The sequence below is a fragment of the Tachysurus fulvidraco genome, chromosome 16, assembly GCF_022655615.1.
Source record: "Tachysurus fulvidraco isolate hzauxx_2018 chromosome 16, HZAU_PFXX_2.0, whole genome shotgun sequence".
In the NCBI taxonomy this organism is placed as follows: Eukaryota; Metazoa; Chordata; class Actinopteri; order Siluriformes; family Bagridae; genus Tachysurus; species Tachysurus fulvidraco.
The window spans coordinates 17,536,726-17,561,725 of record NC_062533.1 but is presented as its reverse complement, the minus strand read 5'-3'; the positions used below and the strand labels follow the sequence as shown (position 1 = coordinate 17,561,725).

At 45.8% G+C, this 25,000-nt stretch overlaps 1 protein-coding gene across 7 annotated transcripts in view; it reads right to left on the bottom strand.

Moving 5' to 3' along the window:
* The window catches only part of sipa1l1 (signal-induced proliferation-associated 1 like 1), a 69,170-nt gene that overhangs the window by 19,039 nt on the left and 25,131 nt on the right, over positions 1 to 25,000 (bottom strand). For 6 of the 7 annotated variants that reach the window (XM_047801787.1, XM_047801782.1, XM_027170208.2 and 3 more), the window contains 7 exons: positions 12,452 to 14,237; positions 11,387 to 11,517; positions 8,326 to 8,514; positions 8,019 to 8,193; positions 6,795 to 6,898; positions 6,555 to 6,712; positions 1 to 215 (listed from right to left, as the gene is read on the bottom strand). The exon at positions 1 to 215 is cut by the window's left edge and continues 365 nt beyond it. In XM_047801787.1, the coding sequence (XP_047657743.1) occupies positions 1 to 215; positions 6,555 to 6,712; positions 6,795 to 6,898; positions 8,019 to 8,193; positions 8,326 to 8,514; positions 11,387 to 11,517; positions 12,452 to 14,015 (2,536 nt within the window). In that variant the 5' untranslated portion in view covers positions 14,016 to 14,237. The remainder of the gene's footprint in view (positions 216 to 6,554; positions 6,713 to 6,794; positions 6,899 to 8,018; positions 8,194 to 8,325; positions 8,515 to 11,386; positions 11,518 to 12,451; positions 14,238 to 25,000) is intronic. The other variant, XM_047801783.1, reaches the window with a different exon arrangement.

Sequence of the window (25,000 nt, the reverse complement as noted above, 5' to 3'; positions counted from 1 at the left end):
TGCTGGTGACGTGGCGCTCTGCCAGGTCCCTCAGGTACTCGTGGCGCGTGCGTGTCGCCATGGCGCGGAACTTGTCCGACTTGTGCGCGGCGTTCTCTGCGTTGATCACCTTGGTCAACAGGAAGTCCCGGAAGACTGAGGATTTAGGGAACATCATATCCTCTGGGATGGGCGGTCCAAAAGCAGGGACGTCTCTGGAACGGGCCACGGCAACGCTGCACGGAATAAAGAATTGAATGCCGAGGGGGAAAAAAAGATGAGTGGGCGAAGGAATTACAAACAATCAAATATACAAGGAAAACAAGATAACGGGGGTGAAGATGAACGAGGTAACTGCTGAATCGCTGAAACATTGCTGAAGGGTTTCATGTTTATGGATGAGTCGAAGTTTTCCCTGAGCAGCGGAAATTATCATCGCTGTCTGAAATAAATAATGGCAGTAATAACGTTTCCACCTCTCCGGAGTTCCGGCTTAAAACTTCATAAAATATAAACAGCTTCGGTTCGGGTTCTAATTAGGCGAGCCTGCGATCAAAAGACGAGGCCTGACCCGTGTAAACGATACCCGATGGAAAGAATTTCTGCGTTTCTACTCGGAAACTGTTGGAAAAAGAAAGCGCTGCCTCTTGGACTGCACTTGTTCCACGAGGGACGTTTTGTGGGAGTAATCTCCGGCAGGCTCGGCCAACTTCGCAGAAGGAAAAGGAAAAGGAAAAAAAAAAAAAAAAAAAACCCACATCGTCTCTGGCTGATTCTTTGGTATTCTGTGTTCTGTCTGTGAAAATCCTCCCACTCCTGCAGCGCTCTCCTTCTTTCCCCCCCACCCCACCCCACCCTTCTTCTTTTCCTTTCATTAAGCCTCTGGAATGGACATCTAAAGCTTCCTGTTCTGTCTGGTATGTGTGAACTCGCGAGCGGTCGGCCAGGCGGAGCTCGAGTGCTCGCACAATAACGGAGGCAGGAAAGAAGGAAAAAGGAGGTGAAGCACAGATTAGAAACAGGATATATACAGAGAGAAAGAGACCAGCACACACACACACACACACACACACACACACACACACACACACACACACACACACACACACACACACACACACACACACACACACTACTTACCCTCATACACGATGTTAACACCGTATGATCCTGGAGACTGAAAGCCCCGATAAAACACTAAATCTGTAGCTCTTTATAACAGCGTGTTGAACCCTAGCTTGCGATTGGTGCGGCTGTAAAACGGGTTCATATTAACGCCTTCGTTCGGATGCCTTATGGTTTCTATAGCAACAGCTCACTCTCTCACAGGGACTTGTGAGTCTGATGGGTGAAGTGACTTGTAAGAAGCCGTTTGTTTAATATTTCCATCGTCGGTCTCCGGCCGATTCGGCTGCACCGAAGCTGTAGCGTCTCGGCCGTCTTCAGGACGGAGGGGTTTACGCTCTGTAGCAGGTCAGGAACAACGTGTGATGGGTTTCTTTTGGTCTTATTAACTCAGAGAGAGAGAGAGAGAGAGACAGAGATGCTGCTGAGGGAACTATTTTTACAGCTGCAGTAGCATAAGTGAGTTGTAAGTAAAGAAAGCGTGACATTAATATCAGAGCTTCTAAACTACATGCGTGTTACAGAAAGTTTACATCACATTGGAGGGGTGCAAACTTTTGAACCGGTATTTTGTATCACGTTAATGTACGTCGTTCCATCGTTTGTTTGTTTTTTTAATTATTTGTCATGAACAAACATCAAGCTCACTTTTGTGGATTTTCTTCGATCACGGTTCTGCAGTTACTATCGTTTAACGTGAACTCAAATGGAGTCTTGTACGTCGCGACGACTGACGATGATAAACACAAACCGCTGACGTGTTCACACGAAGCCTGCGATGAGCTCTGAAAAACGCAGATAACCCGTTTGAGGTCTATAGCATCGTCGAGTCGAGCGGATTATCGATCGGAGGTTAAAAACCTTTGATTTCCTACAAGAGACCGGACCAGGAACACGATGTCCGAAAGCGTGTTTAGGCGTAAAGACCGAGTCACCACCCGCGCTCTGAAGGTCAAGTTAAACACAGCACACGTTCCACACAAATAAAATCCACCCCTGTGCTGCCGAGTCGACTGAAAGGCCAGTGACTCACGGCGATCGGGCTGCTTTATTGTTCCTGCCTGACCCCTATAGCTTAGGTACAGTGAGGCTCACTGGATTACATACGTGCACTATTAATACCCAGCGTGTGGGCTGCTTTAGCCCACACGGAGCCCTGCTTAAAAAGTGTGTACGCGTGTGTGAGCGAGTGTGTGCAGAAAGTTCACACGCTGAAAAAAAGAACAAAGCAGGTAAGTCGATGACGGTCTGTCACGGAGCGTCGGATTTCCTAACAAGCTAAAAAGTTTACTTTCCTCCTTTAACAGGTTTCCGTCTGGCTCCGATTAAAAGCCGACGAAGGTTTAAGCTGCGATGATGGAGGAGCGCCGGAGCGTCTAAAGACCGGCCTTAAAAACAGCAGGTTAGCACGTAAAGTGTATTAACTGCTGCAATAAACACCTACTGTTGCTGTGTTCGAGTCCCAGAGTTACAATAGTGCAGCGGAGACTGAGGACGAGAACACAAAGCATTAAGCACTGTGCTGCTGATTGTGTAACAGAGAGATGTTTATGGAGACGACGAGAAATTCTGTCCTTCACGGTGTCTCCGTCCGTCTGTGTTTCGCTGTCCGGACAATTCCTAATTTCAGAAATGGAGTCAAGTACGTGAAGGAAAACAGGACTGAGGTAAACACCCTGCTCGATAGTACCCCACTCTCTCGCCAGGACCACAAAGCTGCCACTGTTGCCACCCTTGTAGATAAATCCAAGTGGCTCAGGATGAGGGACGTCTGACAAACAGCCTGATTCTCTACGTCCATCCAAGTCTTCTTCTATCTGACTGCCTACGTTACGTCCCTCTCGTCTCGATCCGCCTGCATCCATTCGCCGTACACGTCTGTCTATCCCTTTCTGTACGTCTACTTCCACGTGCATCTGTCTCAGTCTGTCTCTACATGTCCGTCTGTCTGCATTACTGAACAGAGGTCCGTCCCAGACAGCTCATCTACGTCCATCTCCAGCCGCACGTCTACGTCCACCTCTGTTTGTTTTAAAACATGTTTGCTGTAATGGTCAGTATGTCCGCCTCCATCCCCTCCAGTCTGTCCATTTCTATCCATATACATAAAACTGTTCATTGTCTTAATCCTCTTTACAATGTGGACATCTCTGTAATTCCCAAAGCCATCACTGCACTTTGTGTCCGCTCGCTGCAGATGCCACCACACACACACACACACGCGCGCGCGCACACACACACAGCAAAGCAGAGAGTGAAAAGGTCTGATGTGTGTCATCCATCTTACATGCTTCAGACTTTCTGTACTCTATAATTCATCTTCTCTCAAACACAGAGTTATTCTGACAAATAACGTCCCGGTCACTGAGTGTGGCTTCATGCCATCACCCCTATAAAGGGAACATAATTAAACAGTGTTTCATGTAGCGCACACACAGACACACACACGTAGCGCACACACAGGCACACACACGTAGCGCACACACAGGCACACACACGTAGCGCACACACAGACACACACACGTAGCGCACACACAGACACACACACGTAGCGCACACACAGACACACACACGTAGCGCACACACAGACACACACACGTAGCGCACACACAGACACACAACACGTAGGCAACCACACCACACACCCACGTAGCGCACACCACAGACACACACAGTAGCGCACACAGGCACACACAGGCACACACACGTAGCGCACACACAGACACACACACGTAGCGCACACACAGACACACACACGTAGCGCACACACAGGCACACACACGTAGCGCACACACAGGCACACACAGGCACACACACGTAGCGCACACACAGGCACACACACGTAGCGCACACACAGGCACACACACGTAGCGCACACACAGGCACACACACGTAGCGCACACACAGGCACACACACGTAGCGCGCACACAGGCACACACACGTAGCGCGCACACACACACGCAGAAACCCGCACCCACGGACACACAGGCACGCGCGCGCAACGCACCAGGCACCGCGCGAAGCACAGACAAGCCGCGCGCACGCACAGGTAACGAGCAGCGGCACGCACAGACACTGCGCGCCACGACAGACATGCGCGCGCAGCACAGACCGCGCTGCACGCACGACAAACCTCGGCACGCACAGACACACGCGCGCACGCACAGACACACGCGCGCACGCACAGACACACGAGCGCACGCACAGACACACGCGCGCACGCACAGACACACGCGCGCACGCACAGACACACGCGCGCACGCACAGACACACGCGCGCACGCACAGACACACGCGCGCACGCACAGACACACGCGCGCACGCACAGACACACGCGCGCACGCACAGACACACGCGCGCACGCACAGACACACGCGCGCACGCACAGACACACGCGCGCACGCACAGACACACGAGCGCACGCACAGACACACGAGCGCACGCACAGACACACGCGCGCACGCACAGACACACGCGCGCACGCACAGACACACGCGCGCACGCACAGACACACGCGCGCACGCACAGACACACGCGCGCAAATGAAACAGAGGGAGTCTGCTGTAGAACAGTCATGGGAAATAAAACACTCTGAGCAGAAGTGAAGCTGTGGAAACCTGGAACATACACATAAAGGACCGACCGCGACCTTCTTCTAAATAAACATGCTGTGCTCTAAAACAGCACCTGCACATCTGAGGGAGTTTTACATAACCCATAAGTATACACACCCGGGAATCACAGGACAGAACAGTGACTGCATTAACAGCGTGAAAGAAGCGCTTGGACTTTGTTCCTTTCTCTAATTGGTGAGATGCTTGAGTACTTATTCACCCAAACAATCAATCAATCGTGTTGTCAATCACGGTCGGATCCGAGAGCGTCCGAGTGGAACCGTCTCAGTCGCAGATTTGAAACACCAAATTAACTAGTAAATAAATATGAAATGTCTGACATTGAAAAAAAGTTCTGAGCTATAAGAAAGACACAAACACATAAAACATTACAGCTTAAAAAAAGCTCAGGCACCCAACGATCATCTGCAAATAATTCTTCTGGTGTTTTATGACAAGCAAAATGTAATGTTCTGACAAACAAACCAGTACAAATAAATGTAATAAATAAATATACAAATAAATGTTTTTTATATATATATATATATATATATATATATATATATATATATATATATATAAAAATACGTAGCATAAAACCTCATGTAGGACTTACAACATGAAGTGATACCTACAATAGAAAGAGGACCATCTTCTGAAACCGATTTCTTCATGCACGTCTGCGTACGGCTTTCCCTCGTTTCCCGCGTCAGCACGTTACCCAATGCATCATTTATTCAGAAACCCCAAAGCGACGGAAAGACCCGAATCGTGGCAAAGTTAGAGACGATAATCACACCTGCCGGTTACGGCGATGCTGATTGGCTCCCGTTCCAGACGGAACCAATCGGACGGTCGCTTGAAGGTGAGCGACAGCGGGCACGTGTACGTGACAGCTACTACTAACTACACTACGATCACGGACAGACAATCGATGCTCTAATCTTTGCGATATTGCAATTCACTTCAGAAAACATGCCGACAAAATATCGACTATGTCCGACAAGACTGATTAGTGTGAGGCGAAACCACGGGCTCGTGGAATAGAGGCATACAGAGATGAGTGGAAGGAGGAATTCCCTTGGCTTGAACGGATTGAGCTAGTGAGTGTTGGGCAGGATTTGGGAAGTTGTGACCTAATGGTTAGAGAGTTTGACTCCTAACCCTAAGGTTGTGGGTTCGAGTCTCGGGCCGGCAATACCACGACTGAGGTGCCCATGAGCAAGGCACCGATCCCCCCCCAACTGCTCCCTGGGGACCACAGCATAAATGGCTGCCCACTGCTACTGGGTATGTGTTCACGGTGTGTGTGTGTGTGTGTGTACACTGCTGTGTGTGTACACTTTGGATGGGTTAAATGCAGCGAACAAATTCTGAGTATGGGTCACCGTACTTAGCCGTACGTCACGTCATGTCACATCACTGAAGATTACAAACTGCCAACAAGATTAGTGTCAGTTAACTCTAGACACTGAGGTCTAACATACAGTAAAAAATGGCATTCACTACAAAAGGACTAACTGGTACTCGGTTTCTCCACCTAGTAGTGAGTACAGTACCCTCCGTCTCATGAAGACTAAACAATACTAAAAGCAAAAGAGTTCTGTACTCAACTCCAAGCAAGGAAGAGGGTATTGTACTCGTGGCTTGGAGAAAATGATATAAAGGCCCCTGTTGTGTAACAACGAATGACCGTCGGTTAGCAGAAGCTCACGGCCCCAAAAACAAGTATCGTTAGCTACCGTTTATACAGATCCCAAGCAGAAATCGATGTGTGTGTGTGTGTGTGTGTGTGTGTGTGTGTGTGTGTGAACGAGTGCTGTACGGTCCGCTCACCTGAAGCAGGTGTTCTCCGAGCACGGGTTGTGCACCTGCACCACCACAAACACGTGCTGGAAGTGCGAGCGGATGTTCTTGGGGCTGAAGGCCTTGGCTCCGGGCTCCTGGAACACGATGGTGACGATGTCGTTCCCGATGTGCCGTTTCCTGAGCAGCTGCGGGCGACGAAGCACAGACGTGAGTTCAGACACGCGAGACACCTATAGAGCTTTTTTAAACACCGGGCTCCTGACTTACCTGCTGCTTGTTGTTGGGTGTGTAAGGCAGCATGGTGGACACGTGGAACATGATTTCATAGTCTTTATAAGTGGTGTATAAGGAGTGAGTACCGGTTGAGTCAGCTGTAAGACAAGACACATGGGATTTACCGTTATGGCTTATTAGAGTTATTGATATCGAACTCGAACGACAGCAATAAGGTCGCAATGAATATCTCTTCTGTTCGGTGTGAAATAAAACAGACCGAAGTGAAATAACGGCTATTCGGAGGGGATTAGTCAGTAGGTTTTAAATAGCTTCTTTGCAAAAACTATGAAATGACCTTGTATTAGTTTTACACATCCTGAATCAGTCACAGGCGTCGTTTATTTTCTACATTTTTTTTTTTAATTAAAAGAACCGTTCAGCATCTAGAGAGTTTAGTCTCGGGTGTTTTCTTCGAACGAAACCAAAATGAAACGAAGCCCAAAGTGCAAAAGAATTCTGAGCAATACTCAGCTGCTGTGGGATGATTTAAGGAGTGCTGCTTCTGACAGGACATAAGTGTTGGGGGGGTCGTGGCCTAATGGTTACAGAGTGACTCCTAGGGTTGTGGGTTCGAGTCTCGGGCCGACCACGACTGAGGTGCCCTTGAGCATGTATATATACATATATGCCAACAAATAAACAAGTAATTATACAGAACAGTATCAGAAGCCTCTACAGAACTTTGACTGAAGCGCGGCATCTGCATTACCTTCAGATCTTCTCCGTTATCTCATTGCAGCACTGAACTACAGTGACGACGACCGCATGTCGGGATTCTTACAATCCCGCCGTTTTACAGAAACATGATCTCGTAATCAGCAGGAGGCTTTACGGACACGCGACGGTCCAATCTTTCGAGCCGAACAGCCAGCGTCGGCTTAGCGAGAGCAACATGAGGATGAAGGAACTGGCAGAACGAAGTAGCAGGGAAACGAACGAGAAATTGGGTACGGATTCTAATGAATTCGAAAGGAGATGCGACTCTGAACTCGGGTTAACGAGGTCGGTTAATATTATCGGATATCTACGTTAAAAAGAAAGACTAAACAGAGCTAAAGAGGTAAAAATAATAAGAGGCAATCTAATTTTAATTTTAAAAACGATGTCTAATCGCTCACATGGTTTGTGTCTTATCAGATACTACAGGATGAGCCGTTAGAGGAAAATAATAAACTTCCAGATGCTAAGAGTAGCATCATGACGCATCAGACTCACTCTTAGTGTCCAGCTGAGCGCGATACTTGCTGAATCCTTTGAGGCGCACGCGTTCTCCGAGCAGCTGCAGGAACTCCTCCAACGCAGGACCGGCCGACTCGTTGTTGTACATCTCCTCCTCGCTGCTCTGGCCAGCCAGGCAGTACATCACCCCTACCTTCAGCTGGAAGCTCAGCTACACAGAAACACACACACACACACAGCATGAGACCAGAGCAGCTCCATCATCAGCATCGTTACTGTATCAGGAGTACTCATTAATGCTAATTAGTGTGCTCAGAGAGAAGTGCGTGTCTGCACCGGTTACCCCTTGTTCATCCAGTTTCATCAGCTGCTCCGTGACTTTGGGCGTGTTCAGGGCGAGACGGAGGCAGTGAGTGTTCAGTTCAGGGACCAGGTACTCCAGAACCTCCTTTAAGGGCAGGCCTCGAGCCAAGCCGTGCTTAGACGTGGATGGAACAGCATCCTCTAAAATGGAGCCTCGCAGAGTCATCAGCTGGGATGTGAAAAAAAAAAAAACACACAAACATTTAAGTGGTTCACTGCTCATGAGCGTGTTCTGCTCGTGTCAATTTGTGCTTTGCTTCAGTGTCATTTTGTATTCATGACAGATTTCATCATGACTTCAGTATAAAATGGATTTGGAGGCAGGGACGCTGGAATTTCCGTGACCGTGTGTGTGTGTGTCCTGACTATCACATAACTAGTTTTTCTGGCCAACGTGTAATACTTCTAGAAGTCGAAACACAATTCAGAAGGCTGCTCGAACGCTGCTGCATTTTTGTCCCGTACAGCGAGCTTGAGCATGAGACACATTCGCTTTAGCGGAGGACAATAATTTAACATGTAATGAAAATAAAGAGGAGTGAACTGATATACCTAATAACTGCCTGCACTCCCAAAACACAGCAATGGGTGCAAAAACTTTTAGTTTGCACAAGCGTTCAGGCTATGGTGGATTACACTTGGCTCACAAGGTGGGATGAGGATGTAAAATCAAGCTAAATAGCAAAACATGTTTAAAATAAATAAATAAATAAAATACTGGGAAATAAAATCAATTTCACGTTATATTTCATGTTAAAGCTATCGGTATTAAAGCAAGACACGAGTCAATGCATGAAGAATCTCAGGGAAGGTTTCTAGCTGCGTTATTTCTAACTCCGCCCACATGCTCTGGATGAGCTGCATCATCATACGCAGGTTTGGTAAAAGAAAAAAAGAAAAGAAAAAGTATGTCATTGTTGCTTTGTAGTGGAAGGACATGCTTTCTGTAGAACTGTGTTAGTGTACTTAGTTGTGTTATATATTTATGTAGCACCAGGGCCTTGGAGGAGCGCTGCTTCATTTCACTGTGTACCGAAGCGGCTGGATACGGAGGAAATGACTTGACCTCGGTGCACATCAACACTGCCGCCTGGACTCAAGCTCATAACGACCACCGTGTATTATGTTTGCTATTTAGCTTATTATTTATTAGGAGCTCTCTGGAACGTTTCCAAGCTGCATCTCTGTGTATCCTGATCCTTTTAACGATCAGAAAGGTGTAAACGTTTTCCCAGGCCACATCGCAACCTTTCCTGTACATTAACGTGGTCTTCTACGTAGATTATCTTGCTTTAAAATGTAACAAAATTTCCATGAAAATGCTGGACATTTTTTTTTAATTATTAATAAATAAATAAAACCTCCTACCTACCTGCGCGTCTGGAAATAGCAGCGCTAAAAAGATAACGCGCGAGGCCGTGAGTCACGGCGGGATCAAAGCTATTAAGCTTCATCGGAGTGCATCTGAATCACAAGCAGCTTCTCTACGAATGAGAGTGCGACGTCTCCATCAGGAGTCTGAGAGCTCTGCTTTCTCCTCTTTTATTTTTGATTGCGAGGACCTGATATAGAGCAGCTGTCCAGATCTCACAGTGATTAAGGGGGCCGGTCGGGGCGCGAGCGTGATGAGCGCTGAGCTTTGGCAGTCGGTTAGCTGCGCTTCTGAGAGCGTTATATAAGACGGTGGTGGGCGTCAGAGCTGAATTCTCATCATCACTGCCGCCTGCTCGAAAGCAGCTACGCGTACGCCGAGGAGCCGTAGTGGTTTAGTTAGCTAGTTAAATAAATAAATAAATAAATGTGGGCTTGTGCTCTGGCTTTTGGTCTCTAGAGCAAAATGGGGGTTTTGCATCAATGAAAATTTTTCATACAGATTGGACAAATGTAAAAATTTCCATGGGCTATAAACTGCACTGAAGATGGACATTTCGGTTTAAAACATGCTGCGACCTTCTACTGGGCTGACACTAGGGCTGCAAACCTCCGGGAATTTTCAAGGCTGAAAACTTTCCATGGGAATTAACGGGAATATATGGGAATTAACTGGGAATTAAACAAGGAACTTAAATGTAGTTAAAAAAAAATCTTGCAGCATAATTTAGTTTAAAACAACAAGATTTAATGCCATTTAAGTTGCATCTGTACCCTGCGTTCCTCGGTCACTTGCACACAGCACACTGCTTACTGGAAGGCCATTGAGGCCAAACCCCCTGCAGGTTCTTGTGTTCTTCCATAACATGCACAGTAACACTTTATTTTAGGGTCATTTAACTAGTTGCTTATTAGCATGAATATTAATAGATTATTGGCTGTTTATTAGCACTTATTAAGCACATATTAATGCCTTATTCTGCATGACCTTATTCTACATTCTTAATTTTAACCAATACCTAAACTTAATAACTACCTTACTAACTCTTAATAAGCAGTAAATTAGGAGTGTTACACATACACAGATCATTTAATGCCCCCCCCCCACACACACACTTGAGAAAAAATGCTTCATTTTACATTTTGATTGAGACTTTTTTAGAAGGGCAAATCGTGAGGGATGCTTTCATTTTACAGCAATCATAGGGAAAGAGGTTTATAACAATTATTAAGTTTGTTTATTACAAGCATCGTAATGTTTATTATGCTTTTGTTACTCAATGAAAGAATCAATTAAAGTTCTACTTACAATTAAATCAGTCATGGGGTCATTTTTAAAATGTGTATTACCTTACATGTCTGTCTGCTTATGACCAAACTACATGTTTATATATGTTCGTATATGATATAGTTTATATACATTTCCAAATAATTCCTATAAATTCCTGTAAATTCCCATAAAGTTTCCAATTTGGAATATTTACAATATTCACCAGATTAAGTTCCTGTGGAAATTTACCGGAAACTTTCCGCCCCTTTGCAACCCTAGCTGGCACTTTCAAATATTTACGACGGAGTTGTTTGGACAAAAATATTCTTAAAACACTGTCCAAATCTCCAAACACAGAGACATGTTGTTATAGATATGCTTGTGTTTTGTGAGCGCTCACCTCACTGGTTCTAAAGATGACCCTGTAATTGTACTGCGGGCCGTGCTCTTTGTGATCGTCCAGCTTCTCTCGCCGGAGACTCACGGCGACCGGCCCGAGCGTCTCGTCCACTCCCAAATAGTTCCAGTGCTCTATAATCGGGGGGAGGGCAAAAAGGCAAGAGGGATTTTCTGTAACACCATACACATCGTTCTCACATATTCCATTTTACTTAAATTATTTACAACTTTAAAATCTTTAGCTCGGATAAAATCACTGCAGATTTTCACTCTAAGCACGTTACGATCGATTCGTCGATGCAGGAGGTGGTGTGTAAGCGACTCGTCTCCCGGGATCGATATCCGCGGTATGAAGTATGACGACGGCTCCCGCTTTATAATTTATGAATAAATCTGACACGCCATCTGTCTTTTCTATTCTGATGTAGAATAGTTTAAACAATGTTCGCATGTCTGCTCTGGGGTTATGCAACTGCCTTTTATCTGAATAAACCGCAGCGCTAACACAAAACAAATCGATGCGACAGCTTGCTGGAACTCCGTAGATGGTAAAGATTACAGAGCCAGCGATGCCCTTGTGTGAGAATGATGGAAAACATCTGAACTTCACTAAACGGTTCACCTCCCTGGCAGCACTTCATCTCGTCTGAGAGACGTCTACACGAGGATTTACGGCATGGATGGTACTTTATGTAAAAGGGCAGTATGTAATTTTGAAACTTGCATTTGGACCTGTAAAATATTTACCATTGCTATGCATCTAGTTTCTTTGTTTCTGGCTTTTGTTTCCATCTTTTGCCAGAAATTCACTTCACCCCACTGACTCAGAGTCGGATAATTACTGACCGAACTCTTCTAAAGCTCAGGACTCACTTTACACCCTGACTTACACGTATCTGGCTTTGGAAGAAAGACATGCACCCCTGTCCCCTTTGTTTAAGAGACATGACTAGTATTAAGTGTTTAAAAGACTTTACTGATCAGCCTGCAGGAATAAGTGCTGAAAAAAAATCTTTGAATTAGAAATAATTGTTCCCTTGGTTAATAATTAAACCCACACACTCACCTCTTAAATAGAAGTACTTTCGGTAGTAATAGGCACCCAAATCCACATGTTCCAGAATGTTGCTCTTTCCCCTCTCATGATGTATGCTCTTTCCATCTTTGTGAGCTTCCAGCACAGCTACCCCTGCATTACTGAAATGGGTGCTGGGCGCCGCCTCGCGGTTCCCATCCTCGTCTCTAGAAGAATTGGCCGATCCACTGCCGATGCTGCCTTGTTTCGAAGGGCTGATGTTCCTCTCACCTTCACCCCCTATCTCGTTACGAAAGCAGGGGCAGCTGAGGACCAGATCGTTGCTTTTATCGTCACCGGGGTCCAGCGCTGGTCCGTCCTTGGCGTTAAGCTCTTCTTGACTACCACAGGGGGAGCCATAGGCCCCACTCTGGTTGGATGATAGAGAGGAGGAGGTGGAGGCCGAAGCAGCGGCAGCGGCAGAGGCTCCGGTAGTCGTGTTCTTCCTTTTGGAGGCACTCTGTCGATTTTGCACTGCTTCATTCAGGTCGAACAGAATGCTCTGTACATCATAATGGGCAAATCCTTTCTGACAAACCCAGGGTTTTGGAGGAGGACCTGCATCCTCAGGCTTCCCATCTTCTGCATCCGAACCTGCACGAGAGGAGTCACCTTCTGCCTTCACACTCCGTAGCTTGCGGAATATGGATTCACCTCCGGTTTCAGACTTGGAACGCCGCTTCAGGTGCTTTTCTCTTTCCTTGAGACGACTTGCAGGACTACCGCGTGGGGGTCCCAGGGGCCCATCTGGCAGGTCGAGGGCAGTCTGTTTGTGAGCCACGGTCAGCAGTTCACTTAATTTTTCAGGAGCAGGGCTACGTTGATCAGGGTCATCAGTGTGATAGGCTTTGAGCATGTCAAAGAAGCTCTCTCCAGAGACGCCATGCTTGTCTATGGATGAGGTGCTGCCGTACTCGCGGTGCATTGGTGTCCAGCCAGAAAAGGACCAACCCTCGTTGCCATCTCCGTCTAACTCGCTGATGGTAATATCGCTGTTGCTGCGCTGGCGAATACGACGCATGCCCTTGCGTGGTGAGCCCAAGTAACCATCTGGAGACAGGAAGCGATTGTCTTTGCCCTTGCTATGAATCTTATTCTTTAGGGTATTCTGAATATTGCGTAGCATAGACGAATCCTGTGGGCTGATCAAGTGACCAAGCTTAGCAGAAAGGTTGCTCTGTGTGCTTCCAGAAGTAGTTGATGGCGAGTCAGTCTCCACTGTAATGTGCCATACACCACCACCACCACCACCACCACCACTACCACCACCACTTCCTCCTCCTCCTCCTCCACCGCCACTCCCACTGCTACCGCTACTTCCACCACTTCCACTACTGCCACCGCCACCATCTTTCCTTGGAGGCCAGTCAGCAACCCGTGCCCGGACTCCCATCTTGGGCACTCCAGGTGTGCCTCCGGACAGATGGGTGCTCTCGCTGCGTGGAGGAGGCGCCCCTCCATTGGGCAAGCGCAGGCGGCGGGTGTAAAACTCATCTGAGGCAGGCACAGAGCCCCCCACAGAGCGCTCTGTTTGCGAACGCTTCAGGCTGGTCATGGTGAAGTCAAGAGACAGAGTTCAGCACTGGACCATGTTTGAGGAATGTTCAGAATCTCTGGAGATCATGCACTGCCGATTAGCTAGGAGGCCAAGCACAACCAAGATGGCACAAGGTGACGTAGCTCAAGAACAGCAGTGGCCTCTTTAATGGAAATCAAGCCGCGTAGCAACACGGCAAAATGATTAGTGGTCCTTCTCCATCAGTTCTGAGAGTAACTTCTATATAAAATATAAAAGAAAAGGAAAAAAAAAAAGAAATAGATGGGGTGATACATCGTTAACAAGTAACAGCCACAGGAAGACATCACATCACACTACATTAATGGACACTTTAAGCTTTACTGCACACTTTACAGTTTGCAAAACTGCTGCAAGTGGCTTACACTGCAAAGTAGTTCCAAGAATACGAAGCCTGTGAGAAAAAGGCTAATTATTCTTTAATCACTCCCCTATAATAATTAACGATGCACTTAGAGCTGGGGCATGATTCAGTTACACTGTCGATATCATTAATGGCCTCGAGCCAAGCAGGAACACCTCTAGTTCACCGACTGCCAGAAGCCAGGCACCGAGGCACAAAACAGATTTGCACATCCCAAAACATTACATCTAATCTTGTGCCTGGCTAAAGTGGAATAAATCCCCATGTACATTATAACAAGAAAGTAATCAGCAAAGCCCTTGCAGAGATTAACATTGAATTAATGTATAAAAAGCTAAAAAATGCTCAGGAGGGGCTCAAAGACCATAACTTATAAACAAACAAACCCAACCCCTCCCCACCCAGTGCTCCGAAATGTGACATACTGCCTTGGGGACTAATGAGAACATGTATATAAAAAAAAAAAAGAGACCCCTCTTTGGTTCGATTAGTTGGATGTCGGTGGTCCACATCGTTCAATTTGCAGCAACCTGGGAAGCCGACATGACGAGGGTTTCTGCTCTGAGCAGATGTTCTGCTGCTTGTTATAAAGGGACATAAGAACATGGGGTAATGAATTCATTCACACTGAAATATTTAGTTCATAAACCAGATCGATTCCTGTTTTATTCTACTAAAAAAAGACCGTGCTTACATACTACGGAATGCGGCACGGATGCGCCATGAGAATTTCCCCTCATGACACATTCAGGATAAGCTCTGAAATGTCAGTTTTCTTAGTTGCCTAGCAACCATCTGCCGAGTGTTTTCTGCCGTAGCGAGGATGCTAGCGGGTTTAACCTTAATGAGCGAAATTGAGAGGAGAGAAAATCTAAAATAGGGACGGAGGAGGAAGAGGAGAAGGGTAACGGAGTGACATAACCGCAGTGTGACTTCATTTACCGCCAGCTGAGCAGGCGGTGGGGCCTGACTCAACTCAGGGGGTTCGACACAGCCTCAAATCAGGGGTAAATAAACAGATTTTAGCCAGCAAAGGGATAAGAAAAGAACACTGAGACACGAGAGTGCCGGTGCTGTGTCATCTGCATGTGACTCAGAACGTTGCGTCGTAAATCATGTCTACAGCAGCTCGTGTAAAAGTGAGGTCAAGGTCCGGTCATTGTGTCTCCCAAAAGTAAGGAGGGTGTGTGGGGCAGAGCAAACACATAAAGACACACACACACACACTTTCCTCATCTAAGAGTGTATGAAGTCATGGGAATTTCCATTCCTGGAAGTAAACAGTCAGTGAGTACAGCTCTCTCACCCTCTTCTTCGCCTCTCACAAATCATGAGGTGATGTGGAAGTCGTGCTGCAGGTGTTACACTCAGGATGAGCACAAATTTGGAAGTTAGTCATACACAGCTGTCAAATTACAGCCCGGAGACTGACAGATCCGCCCTTTCCTTTACAGACGGGGGTTGTACGGTGCGACACGGCGCAGCTAATAAGAACGCGGTACCTGTGAGAGGCGGCATGAGGAACACGATAAGAACCACCACTGTTACAAACGTGAGAATGAAACAAGCACGAGGGAAAGCAATAAAGTGTAAACCCATATGCAGTAGTAAAGGGCTTGGTGTGTGTGCGCGTGTGCGTGTGTGTGTGTGTGTGTGTGTGTGTGAGAGAGAGAGAGAGAACGCTGAAAATGAGAAAGCTGAAAATTGAAAATTCTTCACAAAAATAAAATAAATAGAATTAGAAACATTGATTAGAACTGATCTGAAGATGTAAAGTGGTCTTCAAGAAACTGAAGGCAACAGACGTGAAAAAAAAAAAAAAAGCTGTGGGTAGGCAGAGCTGTCTCTCCCTCAGTGTCTCTCCCTCAGTGTCTCTCTCTCTCTCTCTCTCTCTTACTCTGCATGTCTCAAGCTCTCTCCCCAGTCTCTCTCTCCCTCCCTCACTGCCAGCCTCTCTCTCCCTCTCTCACTGCCAGCCTCTCTATCCCTCTCTCACTGCCAGTCTCTCTTTCTCTCTTTCACTGCCAGTCTCTCTCTCCGTCTCTGCCTACCATTCTATCGCTCTCTCTCTGCCAGAGACTCTCTCTGCCAGTCTCTCTCTCTCTGCCATTCTCTCGCTCTCTCTCTCTCTCTCTGCCCAGATGCTCCCTCTCATGTGCATTCTCTTTGTAGTGGCTTGCAAATCGTGATGATTATAAATCCCAGGCTTCACACCTCGGGGGTTTGGACACCTGCAGTGGGAGGTGTTATGTGCTGGCGCGTCACCGTATGCGAGAGGCTGTTGCGTTGAGCTCAGGTGTTTCTGCAGTCATCCTACAGCTGCATAATTTAAACCCAGACGATGAGTAAGAACTCACGGAGAGCATCAGACCTGACGATCTTATCATCTTCCACTTTCTTTACATCATCACCGCACTTCATGAGGCCAGAATTATGGCTAACAACACATTAGGTGGCGTTTAATGTTCAGGCGTTTTCAGGCCTGGAGGACGCGCTGTACTGCACTCACATCCGGGTCAGGACGCGCTGTACTGCACTCACATCCGGGTCAGGACGCGCTGTACTGCACTCACATCCGGGTCAGGACGCGCTGTACTGCACTCACATCCGGGTCAGGACGCGCTGTACTGCACTCACATCCGGGTCAGGACGCGCTGTACTGCACTCACATCCGGGTCAGGACGCGCTGTACTGCACTCACATCCGGGTCAGGACGTTTGGATCGACACAGGTTTAAAGTTTACCATGTTTTATGGCTGTATGTGTCAGTATAGCTTCGAGTCTAGACAGTAATTTCATCTGAAACTGAAATTGTTGGAGTTTTTTATTACGCTACCTGTGACATCATCTCTGCTTTTGCAGACGTTCTATAACTAGCTTCATTGTTTAACAAGCTGTGATGGAAAATAGAGATTGTAGATACATAGGAACGAAGTGAAAAGAGTGTTACATGGGTGAAAATCTAAAACTGGTGTGAGCACAGGACAGAAAAATAAAAAGATATTTTAAAAAGATACCACCATAGTGGGCTAAACTTCAAATCAACTAAATGTAACGTCAGCAACGTGAGCATTCTGTAAGGCAGCTGAAACGGAGCGGCACGCTACCGATTTGATGCGGTACCTAAAATCTAAACCCTCAATGAAACCAGTCCTTTAAGTGTTCACTGGGGTAATTAAGGCAGAAACAGAAACAAACACTGGAGGATACTTTTTGATGGTGAAGGCAAATTTCCTCTTGACCATCACAAGGCCAAAGAGATTAAACTATAGAGGCCCAATCTCTATAGTGGAGAATACACATGTTACTGAAGCTTTTGTAGCCAGGGGACGGCCAACATCCTCGACATCACCTCTGAGGTCTTTTATCAGGGGCGACTGCTTCATCAGAGACGCAGTTCTCCATGTCTTAGCTTAGCCTCACTGTACGCTCGATTGATTCCACTTTCACATGTTTAGCAAATTCATGGGGTCTTGTACTACAACTTCTTTCAGCTTTTCCCTTCAGGGGTCGCCACGGCGAATCATCTCTCTGCACCTATCCCTATCTTCTGCATCCTCAACACTTGCACAAACTAGCTTCATATCCTCATTAATTACATCCATGTACCTCCTCTTCGGCCTTCCTCTTTGCCTCCTGCCTGGCAGCTCCATGCCCAACATTCTCCTACCGATATACTCACTCTCCCTCCTCTGAACATGTCCAAACCATCTTAATCTGGCGTCCCTAACTTTGTCCCTCAAACGTCCAACATGAGCTGTCCCTCTGATGTACCCGTTCCTAATCCTGTCCGATCTCGTCACTCCCAAAAGAGAACCTCGACATCTTCAGCTCGGCTCCCTCTGGCTCTGACTCCCGTCTCTTCTTCACCAGGAAAATAAAAACAAATGATCGGGGCTCTGTATCGGCAGATATCGGATCGTTTAGTATAACGTCATTATAGATATGACATGGAATATGACCAGATATAAAACGTGTTTCCATACAATGACATTTATAATATGAAGTAAATAACAGCTAGATATTAAAACGCTGAAAATCTTCAGGATTTGAAATATTTCAACGCTTTGAATTTGGTTCCGAAGCCACACAAAACACCGGCGGAGATGAAATAATAAATTAGGAAATGGTGTTTGGTAAAAAGCTGCAGAATGTAGAGCTCTACTTCTACTCTGAAGTGCAAGGCTCTTTCTCCATGTGGCTAACTTGATGAAGCGTGATGCAATAAGCAGAGACAAAGTGTGGAGATCATCTTCCTGGGGTTTGTGCCAAGTGTGAATATTCCCCAGGCTCACGTCCTGTGTCGTCTGTTACCGATTTAAACACTCGGCGTCGTGTGTGTGCGCGCGCGTGCGTGTGTGTGTGTGTGTGTGGGGTCGACTAAGAGGACCGCATGTTATAACGGAATCCAGCGTTAAGGCTGTTTAGTAGAGATGCTTTGGCTGTCAAGGGCAGCGCTGGTTTGTCTGGTGGACGGTGATTAAAAAAAAACCTGACATTTGTTCAGGCGTTCTGGGCAGGAACATCATGATTAGCGTGCTAAAGGGAAACAAACGAGCGTCTGAGGTTCGTGGTGTCTCCTGTGTTCTCTCAGACACCCGCTTACATTGAGACGTGTGCCGGGTGAAGCAGATAAATAAATGCTAACTTCACCTAGCAGGTCAAGATCACTGATGCGTTTAACTGTTAATTCGCCGCCTAATTTTAAACGCGTTTGTATAAAATCTCTAGACGTGTTTGATGAACAGAAAACAAAGTGCTTTTAAGCCCACGGCTGTGTAAAGCGGATCGTTAAAGGGAAAAAGAACCCGATAATATTTCTGCATTCTGATTGGTCAGAAGGTGCTGATTAGTTTTATATATACACGAATGCGCTCGTTCTGATACGTTACGGTGATGGAAGTAACAAAGCCCGACTTGTGTGATGAAGCTTTCTGTAAGCAGACGCTTTACTAAAGTTTATGGAAGGAGTCTCCAGTGCGAGAGCTTAGTAACGGCTGAGAGTCTTCGGTAACGTGATGAAAGATTGTGAATCGCAGTGCAGTGCAGCGACTGGACTAAGAAGCTCCAAGATGTTTTTAGGAAAATAATCCACATCGTGGTTGTGGTTACAGTAGCTCCAGACCGCTGATTATTTTCCTACAACAGTCTGTCCCTGGAGTGCGTACGATCGCCCGCTAGGATGTGGAGCGTCATCATGAGAAGGACCGAGCCTCTCATCACAGCGGCGATATCGCCATCTCTGACAAGAGCCCATAGCAACACAGTGAGGGGGGTGGTGGTGGGAGGAAAGGACCAAAAATAGCTGAGAAAAACGAGCGTAGGAGAAAGAGAGAGAGAGAGAGAGAGAGAGAGAGAGAGAGAGAGAGAGAGAGAGAGAGAAAGTGAGAGAGAGAGAGAGAGAGAGAGAAACACTGTGGTGCAATTAGCAGAAAAGCCTGTCAAACACCACGACATGTAATGCTAGGCTTTCAGATGAGCACAAGGAAAGGAAGGAAGAAAAAGAACAACTTGGCGTCAGTCCGAGTTTCTGTCTTTTCGTAAACGACGACGCAAATCAAACGGCTAATCTCTGCTCAGAAATACAGATGCATCGATACTGGGGGTTTTATTTCTGTTTCAAACCAAGTTTCGGTTCATGTTTTTCCTCTAGCGCTCATCCACACTGATACTGATAGAGAGAGGTTTATGTTTACCTTATAAACACCTCACGCTCTGACGCTTCTAGACTCGTACCCCTGTTCGTACCTGCCCCGAGCGGCGTCCCGGGGAATCCCGTCCCGTACGGACAGGCGGTCTGGGACGTCGTACAGGTCACCCACATAAAACATACGTAACACAAACCCAAAAGCTCCTTCGATGTGTGAGACGAACTGATTGGTTCAGTATGTATTCTCTGGCGAGGGCAACGATTGACAGACTAGAGTTAAAAGTTCTACACAGCTCGACTAAAAGTGATGCTGTAACACCGCGGCTTTTATGGTCTTATCTCATCATCTGTTTCAACGATGCGGAAGGAAAACGAGACGAGACAGGTCCGATCACCGGGGGTCAACATGTGTACCAAACTGCAGGTGTAAACATTTGACTCGAGACAAAAGTATTGTGTGCACTGACTAAACCTGGAGCTGCACTTCTGTACCACTGAAAGCAGAGATATTTTGATTGATTGTTTTCAGGGGAATGCTGAAAGAGTGTCTGCTGACACGAAGTAGCTTAGCTACTGCACTTAGCTAGCTCTCTCTCACACACACACACACACACACTCTCTTAGTCCTTTTGTAGAGTGCCGAGACTTATTTCCTGAATGAACGCCTATTATTTGTTTTCATTTAAAATCGCTTTCTTTTAATCCGTTAAATAAAATCTTGTTGTTTTTTTTTTAAGTGATCTATAAAAAAAAATTTAATATGTAATAAAAATTGTAAGTGATCCAAAAAATACTACAGAAAGTACGTTTATGTCAAAATCACGATCTTCGTCCTGGTTAAGAGTCGATACTTTCACTCACCTAGCGTAGTCCGAGGACGTTTTTCTCGCCTAGCCGCTGACATTTTCACACAGTTCGCAGTCTGCTTTGCTTGAAATACGCCGTGGGTTTTGAATGTTTAAAGTATTAGTTTTTACAAGTACGAGTAGTCGTGCACGGTTTCGGTCCGGTACCGGTATCGACATCTGATCGCCGATGCATCATCGGAGGTTCGAATTAGTTCTTCGATGTCAATTGAGCACGATTTCACTCTGAAGATGACAGACTGCAGAAGCACAGGAGTTAACGGTGAGCGCGCGAGTGAACCGTGCGGCTGTGAATCGGCCACACGTCGTGCTCCAGCGGGTCCGTGTAGGAGGAAGGATATCGGTGTGAGTCATTACATCCAGAAATGGCTTTGTGGTGAGTGCTGAACACCTGAGATCTGGCTGCTGCACATCATCACATCGCAGCACACAAACACTTCTGCTGCCATTCCTGACAGACAGATCCGCTTATCGTCGGCGACTCGTGCTGACACTTCCCCCAGAGTGCAGCACTGGCTGATGGGTAACTGTGGCACTGCGGAGTGAGAGATCGAGCGAGACAGAAAGAGCACGCGAGAGAGAGAGAGAGAGAGAGAGAGAGAGAGAGAGAGAGAGAGAGAGAGAGAGAGAGAGGAGGAGGAGGATGTAGGGGAAGAAACAAAAAACAAAACAAAACAACGAAAGCAGAGGGTTCGTGCTGAGACCACGTCCTCGCTGCAGCACTTTTATTTCTCTCTCTCTCTCTGGAGAACAGGGATGGAATGTGTAATGGAGCGGCGCCAACATCCGTCTCTTCTGGGAACAAGGTGGTGTCCCCTGGCAGACTCCACGTGTCCTGCATTAGTACAGCGTTCCAGCTGCCGTTCCTCGCTCGCGGTGGTTCTCAGCGAGACCAGCGAGCTGAAATGCTGCGACTCGATGCCAGTCACATGCCAGCACGAAGCATGACGTTGCGCTATAGTCAACATCTGGAATACATCAGCACGGCAGTGAACGGGAGCCGATAAATACGCACGGCTCGCAAAAAAATTATTCATACAGGAATGTAGTTTAACGCAAAAGTTTGGATGAATAAAAAAAAAGAATCAATGAAAATAAAATAGAAATAAAATAATCCTCTCTAATATAGTCTTCAGAGCTCATTCGTCAAGCTAAGCTGTGTGTAAACGATTTCTCAGGACAAACCGGGCTGGTTTTTCTATCCAAACGTTTTTTTAAACCTTCTGACTTACTTTCTAGTCATGAGCATCTGTCCAGAAAAGAAAAGGATTCTAAAACAAATCCGTGCTTTGGAAATCGTCTGTAATCTTTTCATGATAGAAGCGAGTGAACTTTTGTACTCATGGGGCTGGGCGATAAAACGATAACGATATGTATCGCGATAGACACGTGATCGATATCAATAAAAAATGCGTTCGATAAAACGATCGATATTGTTTATTCTTCGTCGGAAGAAAACAGATTGCGAAGCAAATTTGGTTGCATTAACAAAGCCACTCGCTCTCTGGTAACCTAGCAACGTAGGGAGTGACACGCTAACAGCCAATCATGTAGCAGTATCATGTTTGGTTGCACCATATAATCCTATCGTGCCGGTCTGCCGGATTCCTCTTCAGTAACCGGCGACTGATGAGCAGAAAATGAGCCACAGCGAGCGAGGAAATTGTAAATAAAAGAGGAAACGTCAGCGCACCGGTATGGCAGGTTTTTTGGATGTTAAAGTCTGACCGTAGTCACCAGAAGGTGAACAGCAGTGAACTTCCTCACACTAAATTCTCAGGTTTCTATGTTTATATTTAACACTCTGCACTATTTTATTACACTTTATTAAGCATTTCTTACATTTTGCACCTTAAATGTTAAGAGATAATAGTTAAGTGTTCATTGTGACTTTAGACTCATGTTTACATTATAATTATTGGAGGTTTCCTGGTTGGTGACATTTATGCCTTAATAACTGAAGGGATTCTGATCAGAGGAAGGTTAAGTTTAAAATAAAAATGTTTAAATGTAATAAATTTTTCTCCTGGTCCTTATTTTAAATGGGCCATAAAAATATCAATAATTATCGATACCGACCGATATGAAGCACTGATATCGTGATACGGTTTGCAGCCGTATCGCCCAGCCCTACTTAACTCAGTAATAAAACTAATTCAGGGTATATTGTGCTTTTTGGGGGGGATTTTGGGGGCAACACTGAATCTTTCTGGTTCAAGGAACAAAATTCATCCCAGACTGTTATGTTTAACTGGTACATCACAGACCCACCAGCTGGTTTGTCTGAATTCTAACAGCAAAGCAGTAAGCCGTGCGTTATTGTGTTTGTGTACATTATGGTACGGTAGTTAAAATGAAGAACTATAATCCAACATGAATGTGTGCTGCTGCTGCTGCTGCTGTCAGTATGAAGACAGAATGACATCCTGGAATAACTTCATCTGGTTCTGCTTCGCTCTGACCTTCAACTCGAGGGAGAAAATCTTGGGAATGCAAACAACTGAATGGGCTTTAGTCTCGCTGTACAAGGTCGCACAGAGAACCTGGCGTCGGATCGGCTAGCCACTGGAAATCCCTCCATTCCTCACAGGAACACTGTGAATAACAACCAGGCCTGAGACAAAACCAACCATTTTAACCAGCATGTTAATGTAATAGGTTTAACACAATCACCAGTTTCCCTGCCTCATTAACCTGAAGCTACAGATCACTGTTTACCAACAATATACGGTTAAAACTCACAAATATTGCCAGATTGCTTCCAATGGTGTGGTTTTGTGTTGCTGAGAGACTGACCCGCACTTTGGTGTTTTCCCGTATCGGTTAGCGTAATGCCGTGTTGGCTGGGTGTCGAAAGCTACCTTAAACTGCAGCTAGTGCAAAATTCGGCTGCTAGAATTCTAACTAGAACAGAGTTAAGAGATCACATTACTCCCGTTTTGGAGTCCTTGCACTGGCTCCCTGTTAGGTTTAGGGTGGATTTTAACATTTTGATGCTTACCTACAAGGCAGGGCTGGGAGATAAAACGATAACGATATGTATCGCGATAGACACATGATCGATATCAATTAAAAATGTGTTCGATATTTTTTATTCTTCGTCGGAAGAAAACAGAGGTTGCGAAGCAAGTTTGGTTGCATTAACAAAAGGTACTCGCTCTCTGGTAACCTAGCAACGCAGGGAGTGACACGCTAACAGCCAATCATGGAACAGTATCATGTTTGGTTGTGACATATCGTTGCTATATCTCGTGCCGGTCTGCTGGTTTCCTCTTCAGTAACCGGTGACTGATGAGCAGAAACTGAGCCGCAGCGAGCGAGGAAATTGTAAATAAATGGAAACGTCAGCTACTTCAAATTTCTGCAGGTTTTACATTTCAAACAACGTTACTGTTGTGTATCAGATTTGTTTTTTTATGTTACAGATGTATCTCAGTCTACCTCAGTGTTATTTCTGTTTACAAAACACTGCACAGATTTTACACACTTTATTCACCAGAAGGTGAACAGCTAGTGAACTTCCTCACACTAAACTTGCACTAAATTTCTTAGAGGTTTCCTGGTGACATTTCTTAAGTTTAAAATAAAAATGTTTAAATGTAATATATTTTTCTCCTGGTCCTTATTTTAAATGGGTCATAAAAAAATATCAATAATTATCGATATCGACCGATATGACACACTGATATCGCGATACAGTTTGTAGCCATAATCGCCCAGCCCTACTACTAGGCCTAACATGGGTTGGCTCCTCGATATCTGACTGAGCTTTAAATTCCTTATATTCCATCTTGTGACCTTCCTACTTCTGAAACTGGTCTTTTCACTGTTCCTTTAACTCGTTTACGATGGATGGGAGATCGGGCTTTCTCTTCACTAGTTCCAAAACTTTGCAATTCCTTACCAACTGAGAAAAGGCATTTTTAAATCTCAGCTTAAAACTAATTTTTTAGGGTAACTTTTAATTGACTAATTGTAATTTTACATTGTGCTTATTTTATAGACTATTTTTGTTGCTTTAATTTTAATCTTAATATTATGTGGGTATTTGGTATGTGGTAGCTCAGTGGCTAAGGTGTTGGGC